General features: G+C 40.5%; 1 protein-coding gene across 26 annotated transcripts in view; it reads right to left on the bottom strand.

Annotated features, from left to right (window-relative positions):
- Positions 1-20,131, bottom strand: part of Clasp2 (CLIP associating protein 2) — a 179,621-nt gene that overhangs the window by 119,123 nt on the left and 40,367 nt on the right. For 23 of the 26 annotated variants that reach the window (XR_379881.4, XM_006512384.4, XM_006512385.4 and 20 more), the window contains one exon: positions 13,941-14,011. Coding sequence is in view for 25 of the 26 variants with exons in the window: in XM_006512384.4 (XP_006512447.1) it covers positions 13,941-14,011 (71 nt within the window). In the remaining variant the exon portion in view is untranslated. Of the gene's footprint in view, positions 1-7,108; positions 7,987-13,940; positions 14,012-16,111; positions 16,318-20,131 lie in introns of those variants that run through there. The other 3 variants (XM_030244706.1, XM_006512396.2, NM_001286603.1) reach the window with 3 other exon arrangements.

The following is a 20,131-nucleotide window of genomic DNA, read 5'->3' as shown; positions in this document are numbered from 1 at the left end:
TCCAAAGTGTTTCATCCATTCTTCACGTTAAGTATCCTCAAAATGCTTCTGAATTTCCAGTGTCCGCCTCTGGCCTAGATTATCTCTGAGTTCCAAATCTATATATCCAACTACCTTTGACCTGCCCCTGAGGAAATCATCCCCTATTGAGAAGTCAAAGGCACCTCTAGTTTCACACAGATGATTACACTAACACTATCTCTAAGTCTTCCCAGTGTGATAAATGACATCACTATTTCTGCTACTCAAGTTCAAAATGTGGAATCACACCCTACGAAATTCTCCCATGTCCACACTGACCATCCAGCAACAGTTCTTGCCCTCTATAACTCCCGGCAGTGTAGGAAGCACACCCACCCGCTCCTCATCACTTCTGCTGCTACTTCTAATCTAAGCAGGATCTGTACAGCGCCTGTCTACAGCACTGTCTACAGCACTGTCTACAGCACTGTCTACAGCACTGTCTACAGCACTGTCTACAGCACTGTCTACAGCACTGTCTACAGCACTGTCTACAGCACTGTCTACAGCACTGGAGCAGCCTCTTTATGGTCTCTCGCATTGTATTCTTGGCCTCCTTTAAAACCAGTGTCATGATACCCTACAAAGAATTTGAATCAAAGGATATTGAAAGCAGAAACACAAAGGAAGCTACATAAAGAAAGGATATGGTTGATAACTAGACACACAAAGACACCCAGATATTATTCGTCCTCTGACAGAAATCCAAATCTGACGACACACCTCTTAATCTTTCCCAACAGTTCTACCACCTGAGGACCAAGCATTCAAATGAAAGAGCATGTGGAGACTTTCATTCAAACCACCGCAGTCGCACGTAGCAGCACCACTGAAGAGCCTGCATCCACAAGACAAAACGCTCAAATCAGACTCAGTTTTGATCAGGCCATTCAAAGTGTTTTCAATTTTCAGAAAATACAATAGATACAGATACAGGTGTGATGGTACAGGCCTGTGATCGAGGCATTTAGGAGAGGAAGGCAGGGGGATCAGGACTTCAAGGTCATCTTCAACTACAAGAGTTTCCTAAAGGCCAAATACAACATGAACAAAAACAAAATAAAACAATCAAGCAAAGCACTAATGCAATGAATCACCAAGTTGTAGTACAGAAAAAGCTCGCCGGAGAGGTGCTAAATAAATGCCACAAAGGGAGATCAACTCTCTTGCTGATAAGAGATGTAGCAGCCAAAAACAGTGGGGAATCTAACTTGAATCCTACAGTAAACAAGCTGAAAAGAAGATATTTATAAAGTAACTGAGATCTGAACACTGAAATTATTAAAAATTATAACTTAAATCACTTTATTTTCAAAATCCATACACTAGAACCCAATACTGTAAGCACAGTGTAAAAGCAAACATGTAAACTAAGGGCAGATTATATGAGGTAAGCCCGTAAAGACAGTCAGCACATTCCTACAAGATGCCTGTAACAGTCATGGATAAGTACTGGGGAAGAACGATCAAAGCTGCAACTTGGATTTTTCCAACCCTTAGACACAGTCTTGCTGTGTAGTCCAGGCTGGACTTGCATTTGTGGAGAGCATCCTGCCCCCACCTCCATGTGTTGGGATTACTTTATTGTGTCCAGCTACAAATCAGAATCCCAAGAATTTTTATGCTGCAGCATAAAAATTATTTACCTTGCAAAATTACAGAGAAATAACAGTGCCTAGGCCAGAAATAAATTCTAGCAGCCACTGAAAACCCATGGAAGGTTTCACTATTAAAACCCTCAACTCAGAAGGCCCATGCGTACATGCAGTATACACATAAGGTTTCACAAAAATTGTAGGGTACACAGACACTTAGACACAGATACAGACAGACACAGACACAGTCAGTCTCAGTCCCACCCACCTCCTCTCAAGAAAAAAGGAAGGAGAATGAAAGGTTTTGGAACCATTCAAACTTTTATTTGCCAAAGTTTCTTAGGATGCAGGGTAAAGAGAAAGTTGAAAGAAAGCACACTAAAGGCACAGTGGAAGAACCCAGCAAGGCCAACTTGTAACTAGTAACCGCTCTGTAAGGAGAGGCAAAAGCAAACAAAGGGGAGAAACATAATTTAAAAAACAAACAAACAACAACAACAAAAAAAAAAAAACCAGGAGGAGCTGGGAAGAAACACACAGTGGGAAACTATTTTCTGTAAGAGCCTGAGAGCCTGAGTATAAATCTCCAGGATCCACCTACACAATTGGGCACAGTGGCAGTCTCTGTAATCCCAGGTAGGAAGAATTCTCTCTGTAGCTCACAGGTCAGCCTACCCAAAATGGGGGTTCTAGGTTCGGTGAGAGAAAAATAAGGTGGAGAGCAACGGAGAAAGACACTCAACAGTGAGTAGTAACCTCTGGTCATGTCATCTATGTATGCACTCACACACAAGTACAACATACATACATATACACAAATATAACAACAACAGACTGCTTCCCTGAGCTAAAATCAAAAACCTTTAGAAATAAAATCTAGTAAAATAAACAAAACAAGACAACAACAACAAAGCCTTTAATTTGCCCAACCGTCATAGCATATGCCTTTAATCCCAGCACTCAGGAGCCAGAGGCAGGTGGATTTCTGAGTTCGAGGCCAGCCTGGTCTACAAAGTGAGTTCCAGGACAGCCAGGGCTACACAGAGAAACCCTGTCTCGAAAAACAAACAAACAAACAAAGATATAACTGAACAGTTTAAGATATATTTAAAGTCTATGCTAGCTTTTTTTCCCTTTGAATAATAGGAGGAAGGTTTTCTTTAAAGATTTAAGACCTTCAATAATTCAAGCAAGAGATAATCACAATTTGAACCGTACCTGGCATTAATAAAGTAACATGTCATGAAATATACCAAAGTAAATAGTAAACAAGGTTCATAAAAGTCAGAAATCTGTCACAAATTTTCAAGCCAGTAGTTGTTAAGAGGATCAAACCATATCATTCTACAAGTACAAAGAAGATATATAAACCTTTAAAGAGTAAAGTTCATTACCAATGTCAGCTTTGAAAACGTGTTGCTACTGGCATCCGACAGGTAAGACGGGACTGCCTTAGGAAGTCTGTGATGTGTTGCACAGAGCTGTGCCACACGATGGCTGGCTGGCTGGCTGGCTAAGGCCAGCAGTGACTACTTTAAGGGTGCTTTTTATTTTTAGCCACTTGCTACTTTCAATCTTAGTGGCCCCTGTCTTCTGCCTTACAGTGATGCTAATACTGTTGTTTTAGGGCATGGATAGAAAGTCAATCAACAGAGTAGAAAGAGGTGTGATTGTGTCAAGTGGCCCTTTGAATACTCCCTGACACGGCATCTCTTCTTGGACTATTCTGCACAGCACTGGCTTTCCTGATTCTCAGGACCATCCACTCTTTTGATCCTTGTAATTTACTTTCTCTCCATACATTTATTTTTTTTATCCTATCATTGATTTTAGTAGAAAATACTGGCCTTACACCATCAAGTAAAAGGCAGGTTTCTCTCCTGTGATTTACATCATACAATCCTAGTGTGTCATAAAAAAAAAAAAAATGTTCAAGAGCAAGGAAGAAGGATCTTTTCAGCATCAGTATTCTATTCCTCTTAAACTAAATTTCAGATGAGTTACATGTGATCCTAGAAGCCAAAGGATCTCATGGAAGGTTGATCCCTAAGGATCTCACTACATTGCCCTGGGTGGTTTAGAACTCACTGTATAGACCAAGCTGGCCTTGAGATCACAAAGCATTTCCCTCCTGAGTGCTGGGGTTAAAGTTTGCCACCATGCCTGGTCCAGTTGTGTATATTCTTAAAATATTAATTTTTTAATAGACTATATTGAAATATAAAAAATTTAGGAAAAGTCCATTTGTAACAAAACCTTATTTCTTTCCAGCCATTCTGCAGGAACAACAAAAGGCCAAATTCCTTTCTCATGCTTCTGCGGCCAAATGCAGGCGTCAGTACCACATAATAATCCTACAGGTTTTTAATTAACCCTCTCTGATTTGACTGCCTAGAGCATAATATTACATAATTACTCAAAATGTTTGGTTTTATGCTTTGGAATTAAGAATGAGACAACTTAAGTTAAAAACATCCAAAATCTACCCTCAAGAATTCACCAAGCAGTAAGTCATTCCAGGACCTCATAAATCTGAATTGACCTTAAAATAAAACCACCAATGACATCACTGGAATATCTAAAAATCAACTATAAACAAATAAAAAGTCAAATGATTTGGTCAAAGATGCCACAAGGTGAGACTAGGGAGATGGCTCAGTGGGTAAAGTAAGTGTTTATTGTACAAACACTAAGCACTCAGCACCCACAAAACAGCTGAGCATGGCACACAGCAAACCATATCTAAAGCTTCATTGCTATCTCTGGATGGCTGCAATGGATAGATCCCACCGGCTTCCTGGCCAATCAGCCCAGCTAAACAGTGAAGTCCAAGTTGACTGAGAAATACTGTCTTAGAAAATACACAAGAGTAATGAAGAAAGGCACTAACCTCTGGCTTTCACATACACCTGTGTAAGTAAGCAGACCAAATAAATAAAGCAAACCAAAAGGCAGCTAAGAGAACACAAACACACACACACATACACACACGAGTCATATGAAGATGAGAAGGGTTGCCAGAAAGCAGCTATGTTTGATAATGTCTGAAATACTTTTCACTGATATGATTGGAAAATTGTTTAAACAAGTAATAATAGCAAGCAATGAACTGAAAAGAATATTGGCTAGTAGGTACTACTGTTGGAATGTATATAATAACGTATTTCTGGAATATTGTTACAGCTAACACAATTTAAAGGCAGACTTTTAAGTTCTAAAATGCTACTTACAGAGTATTTGGGGGGAAAATGCACGTCTCTGTACTCACATAAACAGCCTGGGTAAAAGTGTCTGTCCCAGACCAACTTAGGAAAAATTATACATGGCAAAGGATGTAAACTTTCACTGAAGGTGAAATAGTTATACTGCATGTATACAGTGGAAGACCATGCAACAGTTTACACAGAAGAGGTAGAATAACACATGACAGCATGATAGTAACACACTTCATGTGCTGAGCAGACATAGCAAATGTCAAAAGTATATTCAGAATGACTGCTTTCAAGGGATGTGCCTCAGCAGTAAAATACTGCACAGAGGAAGTGAGGCCCTGGGCTCCATTCCCCAGTCCCCACGCCTAACACAAATAAACAACAATCAACACAGAATTTGTTTGAAGGTTTATATATGAAAGCATATTTATGTTAAAGCATATAAAAGGCAGGAGATCTCACTGCATAAAGTATGAACAAGTTTACAGAGTTTTTTGTAATATGATCATTTCAATTTTTAAAAGATATTTACACACTATATTCATAGTTAAAATTTTTAAATGTGCAAATAGGAATAGAGCAATGAAATTGTGCATGGTGTTCACACATTCAAATTGTATGTGAGAAACTCATCACACTCAGTAATCATACCAAATGTTAAAACTATTCATTCTGACAGCCTACTGCCTTTCTTTATTATTCAGACTTTTAAGGTTTTTTTAAAAAGGCATATTTTAACCCAACAAAAATGTTACTATTTTAAGAAAGAAAATTAGTTGGAAACTTTACAAGAGGTCATTACTTTGAATGAAAAACAAAATCAATATATTCCTAACCTGTCTGAATGTATGTATTATTTAGAAAATAAAAACCAAATAAACATATATGGACAGCCAAAAATAGGTAGAAAAAAATAAAATAAAATCTAGACATGGTTCAAAGCAAATGCAACATTCAGTTGCCTAAAAATTAAACATTTTTGTTGTTTAATCTTCCTAAGAAACTTGGAAATGCTCTTAAGTATGTGAGAAATTAATTTAATGTTTTTACTTTAATAAAGTATATCTAAATTATTTACATAAGACCATATAAAAATTACATAAATTCTCAAAATCACTCATAACAATGTGTAATACAAAATGTATTATCACATTTCTATTTCAATGTACATAAAATACTTTAAATGACTATCAATAACAGCAACTTGGTAAGTTTGCAACCTATTCCTAATATTGCCAAGAGAACCAACTCTTGGAGGACAGAGGTCATAATCTAATCATAGGAAGGCTGACATTAAGACTTAAAACCTAAAAATCCAAGCAAGGAATCATTAAGAACCTAGACACACAGATACACACCAGAAAAAAAAGAGAAACAGAAAAGAGAAAAAACACGGTAGAACCTTACAGTCCCCCTGTACACATCTCTGATAATGATGTTATTATGAAACATATCTCAAAGCATCTTAATAAAAAGCTCAAACAGTGTTAAGAAGGACAATAGCAGATACACATTTGCGGCTCTTGCTTCAGCCCAGTTTGCTCTGTGCCTGGACCTGGAACACACCTTTCAGCAGGTCTTAGTTTCCTAATCTGTGAAATGGAAACACCAAATATCTGTGTAGTTCACTGGTCATTTGTGCCTGATGAGACAATGTATATAAAGTATATGAAAGTGCCTCTGAGAAGTATAAAATACTATTGAAATAGGTGTCTTTAAGATTGTCCTTCCCAAAACACCAACAAAAGCAATGTGTGATCAAATTATGTCCTATATAAATTTCTTAAAGGATGTTTACTAGAGACACTGACAAACCACAAGCATACTAATTAGTATAGTATCCATGGCAAGCCATTTTGCTTCTCTAAGTATTTTATTACCACGGAATTGAAATTCTGTCAAATACAACAGGAAAGATGTCAAGCTAGCTAATCAAACCTCCCTGCCTAAATCTGCCATTGCTCCAAAGGCCACATTCTCCTCCACAGCTCCTGTACACATTCCCTGACCCTTCCACTACCCTTTGGTGACCCAATACCAAAGACTGAAAAAGCCGTGCTTGGGTTGCAAGGTAAATCCCACCTTATGTTTGCCAGACCCCACACTGACACATCAAGTGAAAGACACCCCAAAAAAAAAACCCCATATACAGCAAAAATACACACAAGCACGTAAATGTCCTTCATTCTGAGGGGAAATACATCTCTTACATAGCAAACAATCATCACCTTAAAACCAAGTGTATAACATAGCACAACAAGAAAAAGGAATCATACTCACCATCTCCCATAGCCATTCAGATGGTCCAGGGAGCTCTCTCAAACCAAAAGGTCAAATATCACAGCAAAATAAGTGTAGCTTAGTGCCTGCGCCACTGGGCTCGGCCTGCAGCCTACAGGCACCGGGAGCACTGTGTGACCCAGGCCGCGCTGCAGCTCTGCACCGCAATAGCCAACAGCTGCTACTCCACTTCAAAATAAAAGTCTGGGGTCTTGCTGAAAACCCTCGTTTTTGTAGCGGACCCTAGCAGGGCTTGATCAAAATTATTCTTTAGCTGCACATATGCTGTTAGGTACACGTTGTGATATTTCTCCTTGTAACGGATGCCTGGAATTTAATCTAAGAAAAGCTCTGGGAGCCAATAAATGTCATCCCACTCGGGGACTTTTAATGCAATCATCAAAACACAAGGCATGTGTTCAGCAATCATTTTCTGCTTCCCTAAAGATATCCATGTAATCAGTAGCAATCACATGATCTGATGGATTAGCTGGTTTGCACCTTTTAAAAAAGGTTTTCATCCTTTGGTCATTACCTTTTAATATTTACAACAGAAGCACGCTACAAGTGCACAAACAGGAATAGCCCAGTTTCCATGATTAACTGCTCTCATTATGCAGGAAGCGTTCTGGCTGCCGTAAACAAATCACGTCAAAGCCAGCCCATCAAAGGCAGCTCTGTGCACAGACAGTAGGGCCACACGGAACAAAGCTTGCTTCTGGTGAAGACAGAACTTGCCAGTGCGCAGCTGCAGGGGAGCTAAGCACCCTCTATCCAGGCTGCAGAGACATCACAGGATTACCAAGCTCTGAGAAGGCCTTGGGGCTCATGGCCACAGAGAGACATGTTCTTAAATCAACCTAGAAAAAGTGCTTCTCTGCTCACTACCAAAGAGCATGCTATGAAAATATACAAAACTAGATTGGGAGTTATGCTGCAGACTCACATAAACTGAATGCTACAGTAATTTTAAAGTCTAAGTCCTATGCTTTCCTTTACTGTCAGCCTCTGAGATAAATAATTCTCTTCCTGGTAACTGACTCAGAGAACCTGGAAATGACTCTACTGTGATTATAAGGGAAACTGTACTTGGTCCTACAAGCACATCAGACAAAACAGTGTTTTCACAATGAAGGAAAAAGAAACAGTTGCAGCCAACAGCAAGGTTAGTGTTTACATCTCTGTTAGGGTACTAGGAGATTGTCTAGAAAGCTCCATGACAACACCAGGTCCTGCCACAAGCACAGAGCACCACAATTTAGTCTTTTCCTCCGGCTGGTGTTGGCTCCTTCCAGACACAATACGCTTATTTTTCATTCCATTTCCCTTCTAACAGTGAAGTTAATTCTTGTGTACTTATGGACTCTGCCAATTTGCTTTTTTGTAACATGAAAATTAAAGTCCAGCTTCTTAAAATCCCCAGAAAAAAACAAATGTGCATATCTCACTATTTTCTAAACCAAATGACATATGTTCAAATCAGATGATATTATTTAGTGTTCTTGACTCTGCTCAACTAGTTCTTTTAAAAGTCAAAGAATTTAATCAGAGCTTCAGTCAAGAGCACTGCACTGCAATGGCAATTATGGAAGAAACCAAAGGTGAAACAAAAGAAAAATGTACAACCATACACCAGGACCCACACAAAGAGCAACAAAAACAGGCTTTCTCTGAACAGTCAAGCCAAAAACACAGTGTTACTCCATGCCACCCCATGTACATGTCCCTTTCTAGACCAAAACGCTGCATGGGCTCCGACCTCTCTACCTCTAGGAGCCTATCAAAGGCTCTCCTGTCCTATCAGACACTGGCTGCACAATTCTCTCACAGGTTCAACATACCACAAACATGGTCTCTCCTGAGTGGGCTCCAGGAAGCCCAGGTCTCTCTTTGTTCTACAATCAATCAAGTCCTTCTCACCTCTGGGCTTTCATAGTCATTATTTTTTTCTACCTGACAACTATTCTTTGACTGGTTATTCTAAGCTATCAAGTTTCAACTAAAATATGATACTTCTTGAGAGAAACTGACTTAACATCACTGAATTACTTATAGTTTCAGTATTCTATTTTCTTCTCACTCAAGATGACCACCCAAGATGGTGACTCTTTACATCAATCCCCTGGGTTTATTGCTTATATTTTTCATCACAAACACTCTAAATCACTATACTGTAAGACTTGCTGTTCTATTATTGCAGTCTCAGACGACGACATTGTTTGCTCTAATTGCTTTAGTTTCTGGTCACAGACTACCACGTGGAACAAGATGACATCCCATAGGCAGGGACACCACGTAAGAAAGAAGAGGTAGCATCATCCACCATGCAAACGACCCCCTTCCCCACATCTTCACAGTGAGCACTTTGTCCTAAAATATTTCTGATCTCAGTAATTTTACTCCTTTAGTTTGAATATGTGATTAAAAAAAAATCAGCAAAGAGTGGAAAACTCTGTGGGACAAAAAAATGTACAGAAATAAAAGCTGAATTAACTTTCATCACTAAATTACATTTTCTACAAATGTCTGGTCTTCCTAGCGAATGTGGCCTATAAAAATATTTCCATTGCTCAGCTACCAACTGCTTTAGCACTCCTGGGGACTGGACTGACAGCTCTGGATACAGGGGACATTCTCACTGAGCCCGAGCCCTAGTCCCCAGTTTACATTTCTCAGACAAGCCCTGACCTTGAGCCCCTGCTCCCTCAGCCCCACAAGGAGCTGAGGTGGCAGTGTAATTCATCTGTTGGGGTATATATAAAATGAAGCAGAGTTGAAATCTTTATAGAAGTATTAAATGTAGATTTTAAAACAGAAGTGTTACTAGACAAAAAAAAGTTGCTTGGGAAGAAAGACACACCTGAAAGCATGGGAGTGGACTTCTCCAAGTGTCACCAACAAATAAATAAATTATATATATACATATATATATAGAGAGAGAGAGAGAGAGACCTAAAGTATTGATAGTGAAGGTGGAAAAAGCAAGCAAGCAGGACACAGTCCATGTATCAGAGTTAGAAACGACTGATTAATGAGAAGAAAAAAATCAAGTCACGCTGCAACTTGTGGACAACTGACTGAAACGACTGGAACTGAGGAAGAGGCAGGTTAGGAGAGAACAGAGCCAGAACTGGGCACATGTCTATAGTTTTAAACCATGAGAGGTATAAGTCAAGGCCTTCTACAAAGAGCTAGAGGCCAGCTAGGGCCATGGGAGTAGCTATAAGGGATAGGGGATGGGGGCAGGGAGGTACAAGGGGTTGTGGGGAGAACACGAACACATGAAGCAGAACACAAACAGGATTGTTTCTGGACAATATAACCCTGAAATCCAAATAATAATGTCATCCAGATCACAGACTTCCAAAGTGGAGACCAAAAGAGATAAGCAGCAGCAATGACGACGCTCTGTACTGGGAGTCGGCAGCACAGAATTTGCTGGTCTCTGGCCTGGCCTAGACTACGTCAGTGACAGGGGGTGGGGAGGGGGCAAAAGGAAGGAGGAGGGGGAGAGGGAGAGACAGACAGACACACTGAGATTCATTCATTTATTTACTCATTTAAATTTATTTTTTTATATTATGTGTGTGCATGTGTTCCTAGGTGACAATTTACAAGTACAGTGTCCAAGGAGTCCTGAAGAGGGTGTCAGATCCAGTCTAGATTCTAGAGCCTAGAACTTGAGTTACAGGCAGTTTGTAAGACACCTGATATGGGTGATGAGCATTGAATTCAGGTCCTCCGGAAAAGCAGCAAGTAATCTTTAATTGCTAAGCCACTGCTAAACCTTCTCTCCAGTCCCCAGGTCCAGTTAACAAGTTTTCTTAACAAGTGTAAGTCCGCCTAGAATTTATCAGTGAATTTAAAAATGATTCACATTAATAAAGTTGTTTTTTGTTTATTTTTGAGATGAAGTTTTTGATAGCTCAAGATGATGAACTCCTGATTCTCCTGTCCCTACTCTGAGGTCCTTCTTTAAAATACAAAATACAGGAGTGCTGACTCAGCCGTTTAGAGCACTCGCTGCTCTTGCAGAGGAATCCCGGTGTTTCCAGCAACCCACACAGCAACTCAAGTTTCAGGGGCTCTGATGACCTTTTCTGGCCTCTGCAGGCTGCGCACGAATGTGGTGAGCACATACACAAGCAGGGAAAACACACTATCCATAAAAATAAATCTTAACAAGGAAAACCCCAAGCATAGAGCTAAAGAAGCAGCTCAGAGGGTGAGTACGTTCCTGTTATGAACAAGGCTCTGAGTTTGAACCAGCACTCGTCCATATGCGTGCATGCCTGCCCTGGCTCTCTCCTCTCCCTCCCCCTTCTAACTTTCAATACATCATCAAAGTCTTCCGAGAGCATTCGTCCCCTCTCTGCTGCATTCAAGTCAACTTCTGAAACCCTGGATGTGAAACTGCCCCGCACAGGCTTCTTCTAAACCCTTGGCTCTTTCACCTGCTGCTCATCAGAAAATGCTGCTCAGTAATGAGCCTCAGTATCCTTCGTAGCCTATGTCAGACAAGTGTGCCGGGCAAGCCTTAGGAAGCCAACTGCTCCACCCCTCACAAACCAAGGGAAGAGAGGTGAGGGGAACTCAGACACCTGGTAATTCTTATTTCACCCAATTCACACCGACCCCGCTCAGCCAGAGACTCAGGAAGCTGCTACCGACCGAGAGAGAACAGCTCAGGGCAGCCCAGTTTCAGACACTGAGGACCGGTGTGTCCGAGAAGATGCATGACTGTCACGTGCCTCACTGGAGGGAGTGCTGTTTAATGCACCCCTGTCCACACTCCATCAGAGCCAGGTGCTCTGACCCCTGGGACAGAGCCCACCCTCCTGCTTACAGACGGCACAGCGCAGGCCTAGCAGGAGCCACCACGCCTCACTGTTCTGACACAGACTCCTCACTGGCATCAACCTTTGCCAAGAATTACAGCTAAGCAAGTGACATTTTGTATTGCAGGATATTTGATCACACTGTGAACCCAGAGATTGTGTTACCTACTGGAAAAACCTGTTCCTAGCTGTGGTATGGCTCAGCCTTAACACACATCTTTTATCCAAAAGCTTTCTGTTTGAATATTGTAAACAGGATTAAATAAAGTCAACCATGGGTCAAGAGTTGGAGCAAGCAACTAGTTCACAGGAAGTGAATATTAGCTTATTAATGAAAAATGTAGGGCTGGAGAGATGGCTCAGAGGTTAAGAGCACTGACTGTTCTTCCAGAGGTCCTGAGTTCAATTCCCAGCAACCACATGGTAGTTCACAAACATCTGTAATGGGATTTGATACCCTCTTCTGGTGTGTATGAAGATAGTCAAAGTGTACTCAAATACATGAAATAATTTAAAAAAAAAAAAGAAAGAAAGAAAAAAGAACATAGGAGACACACAGGAAGTAGAAGGGAGGGACATTCAGTTTGAAGAAGGTTTTTTGAGATGTCGTGAGAGAGGGGCATTCCTGGTAGGACATCAGCTGAGGAGGAAGGTCAGCTGGGTGCCTTCTCTGCCTCTCTGAGGTAGCAGGCTTTCATCCCAGCAACTGGCTCCTCAGTCTTCATTGGTAAAATTGAACAATTGATATTTTATTTAAAAAAACCAACACAACATTGTACAGTCATCCCTCCATAGTAACAGGATTGGTTCCAGGAATCTAGGGATGCTCAAGCCTTTATTGTATAAAATGATGTATATGTGAGATAACCTAGGTATGTCCTAGTTATAAGCAAACAATGTGGCACACACAAGCATGCTATGAAAACCCCAAGTTACAAAATTTCACAATTCTTCCTTTTCCTGCTGTTCTGGTTTCACAGACACCAACCAAGATAACGACTAGACCAGTTAGGATGCCGTTCTCAGACACTTTCTATTCAAAGAAGAGATGTGAGAAACAGCTGTCTGAGTGAGAACTGGTACCAACAAAGTCAATGTGTGCTTGGGACCTACGTTTAAACTAAGGTACACATGACCTTCGTAACACCAGATTGTCACCCCACCTGTCTCCCTGCAATATAACCAACCCTGACCTCAAGTGAACACAGAGAGAAAAGCCTAAATGATGTTTCCCTATTGTATGGCTTTAACTTCATACAACAAACTTTCCTCCAATATCACTTACTCTATCAAGCTAACCCATTGTCTAATATGAAGCTGTTTTCCCAATTGAGGAAAAAAATGTATCATCTTTAGGAACAGACTGCATTCTTCACATATGTGGCTAATGAATAGGTAGATGCTATTTGATAAGACTACAAACACAACTTTTCAACATTACAAAAAAGAAAGGAATCACAAATCAAATGTCAACTTATCTATGGACACAGACATAATTCCAAACCTCCCTAAACTCATTCTACTTCAGCAGACAAAGATGACCACTGTAGCACAATCCCCGTTGTTTCTTCACCAGTACTGTCTCTCAGAGTTGGCACACTGAGGAAAAGGGCCAACTGCCCCCCACAGTGTCTAGTAAAGGCAGCAAGATGAAATCATTACTCTGACTATAAGAACACACTACACACATGGAACAAGCACAAGAGGGTTATCAATCTTCAAGTACAAAGACAAAAAGTAAGGCCAGAAACATTATCCCTTTATACTACAATCTCATTATGAAACCTTCACGACTCCAGTGATGCGGATGAGATGTAGCTCCAGGATAGAAGAGTCCCCTGCTATACCTTAGCTAAGCTTATAAGTTTATAAGCTACAAAAACAAAGCTTTTGAAATTAGAGATGCATACTTGGCTTGAAAACAAACTTGTATCTAACACTTCACTGAGTCGTCTCAGACATGTTTAAGAGCTGAAGAACTTAATTACTCTTACCTTTGCAGACGCTCAAAATCATACCGCCAGAATTCTGAACTTCATCAAATTTGGCAAGTACCATTTCTAATCTAGGAATAAAGAATAAATTGTTTTTAGATAGAGATGAACAGAAACAATTCCTTTACCACATCTCTTGGAAAAAAGGAATCTAGGGCTTTGTCTTAAAAAAAAGGAAATCTAGGGCTTTGAAATCTAGGAAATCTAGGGAAAAAAGGAATCTAGGGCTTTGACTCAAAAAAAAAAAGAAGACTCAAAGGCCACTCTCTTCCCTCATGAGAAGTCAAATACAGACCTTTCTATGTATGGAGTTACGCTGACAAAACAGACAACTCTCATACAAAGCAATTTCATCAAATTGATTTCTCCAAGTCCAGCAAAAACCTTTTCTAGTTCCATCTTTGTAACAAACCCACTTGGACATTTTTCAGGAGCTTGTGAAACTCCTCTAAGGAGATGAAAGGCAGAGCTGAGCTGAAGAAAGGGCGCTGCTGGTACACCAGCAGCAAGGCTCTCTTGAACGACCTGCCTCCCACAGCACCATGTCTGCTAACTTTCTATACTCCTTCCACACTTCAACTAATGCTTAAAAAAATAAAAACAAAAAACCCACAAAACACATTTCTTTTCCTGTTTGTTCTGGGTTTTTTTGTTTTTTGTGTTTGTTTGTTTGTTTGTTTGTTTGTTTTTTGAGACAGGATTTCTCTGTTTAGTCCTGACTATCCTGGAACTAACTCACTCTGTAGACCAGACTGGACACAAGATCCCTCTGCCTCTGCCTCCCAAGTGCTGGGATTAAAGGCATGATCCACCACTGCCTAGCAAAACACATATTTATTAGAAATAAAATGCATATTCAATACAGAATGAAATTAGGAATACAAGCAGGGAGGAAAAAAAATACCAACAGGTAGATGTGTCCTTACATATAGTTCCAATCATCTCCAGAGTAGTAAGCATGCATGCAGTATAAGCCAGTTATTGTACTACATCGTTACGGTGACAGTAACATACTCTCCAATCTATCCATGATCAGAACACAGGTGGTCATTTTAAGAACAATGGAACTTAGTGTGTGGTTGACACAAGCTGTGGCTGTGGTCTCCACAAATGTAGAGCTACAGACATGGAGTCAAGTACGCTGTCATCAAAAACATCTTAACTGAAAACAGAAAAAAAACTTAACTAACGTCTTTATTTGGTATGTACATATAGACAATTTTAACTTTTATATTCAACTAGATTTGCAATATTTATATCATAATCTCCAGGACAATCTTTGGGACTCTCTCCAAGAAAAGTAAATGCCAAATTCTAACCTCAAACTGCTATGTTTACAGAGAGAGAAACAGAAGAGAAAGAAATGGAATAGGGAACAACAAAGCTCCTTTTCTGGAGGTAGCAGGAGTAATCTCATCAAACACAACAGAACCATGCTTCCAAAATGATCCACCTTCAAACAGTGATGGCTTTAAGTTTCTAATGTGAACCATGCTGGGACTTACTTTCCTGGAGCATTTACATTCACATAGATCTTCCTTTGGGATAAACGAAATCTTGCCATCAATGCTTTACTTTATTTAGTTTGCTTTTTCTTTAACTTTCTAACCTACTATTCTGAGTTATTCTCAAATTCATGATACATATTTGGGAAAGGAAGAGAACCATAATTCCATGGGTTTTAACTGCCAAATTTTTATCTGTGGCTTACTTTTACATTTCTTTCATAGTTGTATTCCTAAAACATTGGTAAAGTCTTGATCCACATCTTGCCATTTCTTACTTATAAAAGTGAGCCTATAGAAAATGTTGGAAATGCCAATACCTATTTAAGAAATAATTAAATGTCTTTCATGGGCAACACTAATTGGACTTGTGGTTTTGGGTTTTGGAGGGAGGGGAGAAGGGTGGGAGGGTGGACCTGGGAGGAATGGGAAGCAAGTGTGACTGAGGTGCACTGTGTGAAATTACCATATAGTCAATAATAATATTATGGAGGGGAGGGGAGGGGAAGGGAGAGAAAATTATATTTTTTTAGCTAAAAACCCCTTAGGAACTCCTTATAAAACAATTTCTAAAGCATACCCTCACCTCCAACCCCAACAGCTCCAACAAGTACAGTTTATATATCTAAGAGGAAAGACAAGGTCACTTCATCTACAGCACAGGACCTGCCAAGGCGCTGAGCAGACACTGCAGTAGGTGAGGTGTGGGCGTGAGGTGCACGGGAACTGGAACTGGAAGCTGACTCCTCAGAAGCAGTCCAGACGGGCCAAAGACAGGAAGCAAAGGGTTTAGGTTTGAGGACAAAGCAGAATAACAAGGCTGTGAGGAACGTGAGACTGCATGAAGAGCCAGCTGGGTTCCCACAGCAACACTAAAAGAAAAAGAAAAAAGCCTGACACCAACACTCTTCTAAAAATTAGGAAAATGGGAATAAAAAGTGTAAGACAAAAAGCTCAGAGTGAGCCTGGTGGTGGGTGCGTGTCTGTAACCCTGGCACTTGAGAGGCAGAATGCAGGAACAGGTACTGAAGAAGGCAAGTTTCAGCTATCAGTGAGTTCAAAACCAATCTCCTGTCTCAATAAACAACATACAGAAAGTTTGGAAGAGAAAAGGGGCTCAAAGGGAACTACAGTGAGGCAATAAAACACAGAGCAAGGAAGGGAGGCACACACAGCAGCACTGAGCAGCAGCAGCAACTGAGACCGACCACTGGAACATACAAGAATCTCCAGGAGCCACGAGAGGGCAGGAGAAAGGGGAACCTCCAAAGGCTTAGGCCGAGGCTGGGCTGGGAGACGGGCAAGGGCTTGCTTTAACCTTCACCTTGCTGCAAGCCTCCCTTTCCTGCTGTGCTCTCCTAGTCTCTCCTTGGTCTCCCTTCTTCCCAATCGCTCTCCTTCAACAACCTTCACAGGAAACCACATTTCCTGTGGATTTATTTCCTTGGTATTTATTTAAAAATATTTAGTCTCCTATTCAAAACATTAGCAAAGATACACTTTATAGCAAATACAAGCACAGCATAAGTTCACACATAGACCCCATTCAAGACACCAACCCTCACCATTAAGCTTCAAACACGTATTTTAGAAATTTTTTTTTTTGAGACAGGGTCTTAGTGTGCAGCCACGGCTGGCCTGCCACTCCCTATAAAGATCAGTTTGGCCTCAAACTCAAACTCCACTTGTCTCTGCCTTGTGGTTGCCAAAATGAAAGGCAGTTAATTCTAAACAAAACATCTTTACATACATAATCTAAAGAAAAAAGAACCAAAAGTGGAAAGAAGGCTCTAAAACATTTTAAATAATTGAGTGTGATTAACAAATTAAATGGAAGAAAAACACAAAGACATGGGTGTCCAAAAGAACAAAGCACACCAAGAGCACAGAGAAACTATAGAAAGGTTCAGATTTACAGGCTAAGAAAGACAGAGATGGAAAAGCAACTGTAATGTAAGTACAGTCCCAGTTCCCAGGTAAGGTAATATATTAAAGTTAGGTGTTCAGAGCACATCTTCTTTGGGCATTACTGAGACAGACTTCAATATCATATGCCTCATTGCTTTGAAGTGTGTCTTTCAAAGCTGGAGTACAGCTCAGTGGTAGAATATCTGTGTTGCATGTGTGAGGTCTTGGGATTTATCACCAGTATCACAGTAAAAGAAGATGAAATTACAACTCAGTAGTTTATAGAATAGTCCCCGAGTAGTACAACTATTGTTACAATTTTTACATTTTTATCATCTCAGTGAACACCCACACACCCATTAGCAGTAGCTGTTCCCCATTTCCTCACTTCTCCCCATCCTAGGCCATCTTTAATCCACTTCCTGTTGCTGCAGACCATACATCACTTAGAAGTTACCTCATCAGGTCACTTTATTCAAATGCAATCATAGAATGTGGAGCTGTTAATGATGGGTTCTTCATATTCCACTGCATGGATTTACTGCATGGATTTGAATATCCAATCATTTGCTGACAGATGTGTGGGCAAGAGGTATTTCCATGGCTTTGTGCTGTAACTAATGCAGTCAGGAACACTCACATAGAGGTCTTTGTAAAGACGTGTTTGTCTTGCTCGTACAGCTATGAATGGAACTGCTGGGTCATGTGATGGCTCTATTATTGACATTCTGAAGTTATAAACTCTTTTCCCACGCACAGTAAACTTCCTGCTTCTCTAAAATCTTTCTGGCCCTCTTCAGCAATACTCCCTGTGCCTTAGCTTAGGTGTAAGAGTAGCTTTGTAAATGTATTTATCCACTGGGACTGGGCTCCACAACTCTGCATTTGATTAGTTACCGTTTTCTACACTGGTCTCTGACTGTTGCAAAGGGAAGTTTCTTTGATGAGGGGTAGGGGACTACATTCGTATATGAACATAAGGACAATTATTTGGAATGTACTCAGATTATGCTAGGTTAGTAAAGTGGTGGGTACAGGTTCTTCTCCAAGCTCCAGGACTTCACTGGCCGTGGGAAGCTGGCTAGGTTTCCAATACCAGGCACAATTTCCCTCTTGTTGAATGGGTTTAAAGTTCTTACTGCCACGGTATGCATGGCACTACTGACTCCTTAGGGCTACTGTGTCCTTCTGCTCATTGTTGTGGTTCATAGACATCATAGCTGGGTGGGAATGTTGGTTGACTCCTTCCCTTGAAAGCTGTGCGGTGCCTTGTGGTACCACGAAAACTATTCCTCAGGGAGGGAGCTTTCAGATGAGTTCAAGTGAAGGGTCTTCCTGGGCCTCGTACCTGACAGACAGTGTGTTGTGTATTCACAATAGGGACCCACTTTCCTCCTCTAGGGGGCAAAATAAGGACTACAGCAATAACCTGTAACGTTTCAGGAGTCTCTTGGACAACTTTGGCCAATAATTCAAAGGAAGGCTTCTCATGTCTGGTGTTGGGAGTTTTCATTGGCTCTTACACGTAAACTATGTATGCATATTCATACAGACTTAGCACATAATACAGGCCTTTTTAGAAAGATCGCTAATACCCCACACACATTTCTCCCATTCAGAGCACTTGGACCCTGCTGTCCCCCTCACTGTTGCTCTACCTCTACCTAACCTCTCCTCTAACAACGGTCCCTTTTTGCTTTGCTGTTTTCTGCAGGTACTCCAAGATATGTGTGCAAAGTTGAAAATTTACAGTTAGGAACTTATGATGAGAGAGAACATATTTGTTCTTCTGTGTCTGGGTTACCTCACTTAATATGATCTTTTAAATTTCCATCATTTACTGGTAAAACTCATAATTTCCTATTTCTTTACAACTGAGTAGTATTTCATGGGGTATATGTACCTAATTTCCATTATTCATCTGTCAATTGAAAGACATTCAGGTTGTTTCAGTCTCTTTATTGTGAATACAACAGCAATGACCATGGCTGAGATGATGCTGAGACTTTGGGGCAACTGTCCAGGAGTGGTAGAGCTGGGTGATATGTCAGATTTACTTTGAACTCTGAGAATTCTCTTCACTGATTCCACGTTGGCTGCCCCAATCTGCAATCCCACAATGAATAAGACTTCCCCTTACTACCTCCTCCTTCCTCAGCCCCTCCAGCAACTGTTGGGAAATGTTCCACTGACCTCTGCCAGTCTGACTAGGGTAAGATAAAATCTCAGCTGTTTTGATTTGTATTTGTATTTGTAACCCTAGCTACTAAGGTAGATGGACATTTCTGAGATATCCCTTAGCCTTTCGTTTTCTTCTTCTGAGAACCCCTGCTCAGGTCGAAGGTGGCATCCTTCAATGGGTCATTTGTTTGCTTGTTTTGACTCACTGCTTTTTGAGTTTTTTATGTATTCTGAATATTAATATTCTGTCAGATTTATAACTGGCAATGATTTTCTCCAATTCTGTGAGCTCCCTCTTCACCCAATTAGTTTGGGTTTTGGGTTTGTTTTTTTTTAATTATTTTATGTACATGAGTACACTGTCACTGTCTTCAGACACACCAGAAGAGGGTATCAGATCCCACTGTAGATGGTTGAGAGCCACCATGTGGTTGCTGGGACTTGAGCTCAGGACCTCTGGAAGAGCCATCTCTCCAGTCCCAATTAATAATTTTCTTAGCTGCACAGCAATGTTTTACTTTTGTGAAGTCCTTAGTTTGGAACAAAAAGAATCCTATTCAGAAGACTTTTCCTGTGCCTATGTCCTGCTGGCACTGC

This window comes from Mus musculus, chromosome 9 (assembly GCF_000001635.26).
Source record: "Mus musculus strain C57BL/6J chromosome 9, GRCm38.p6 C57BL/6J".
Taxonomy (NCBI): domain Eukaryota; kingdom Metazoa; phylum Chordata; class Mammalia; order Rodentia; family Muridae; genus Mus; species Mus musculus.
Note: the sequence above shows the minus strand (reverse complement) of the source record. Positions and strands in the feature narration are given on the sequence as shown.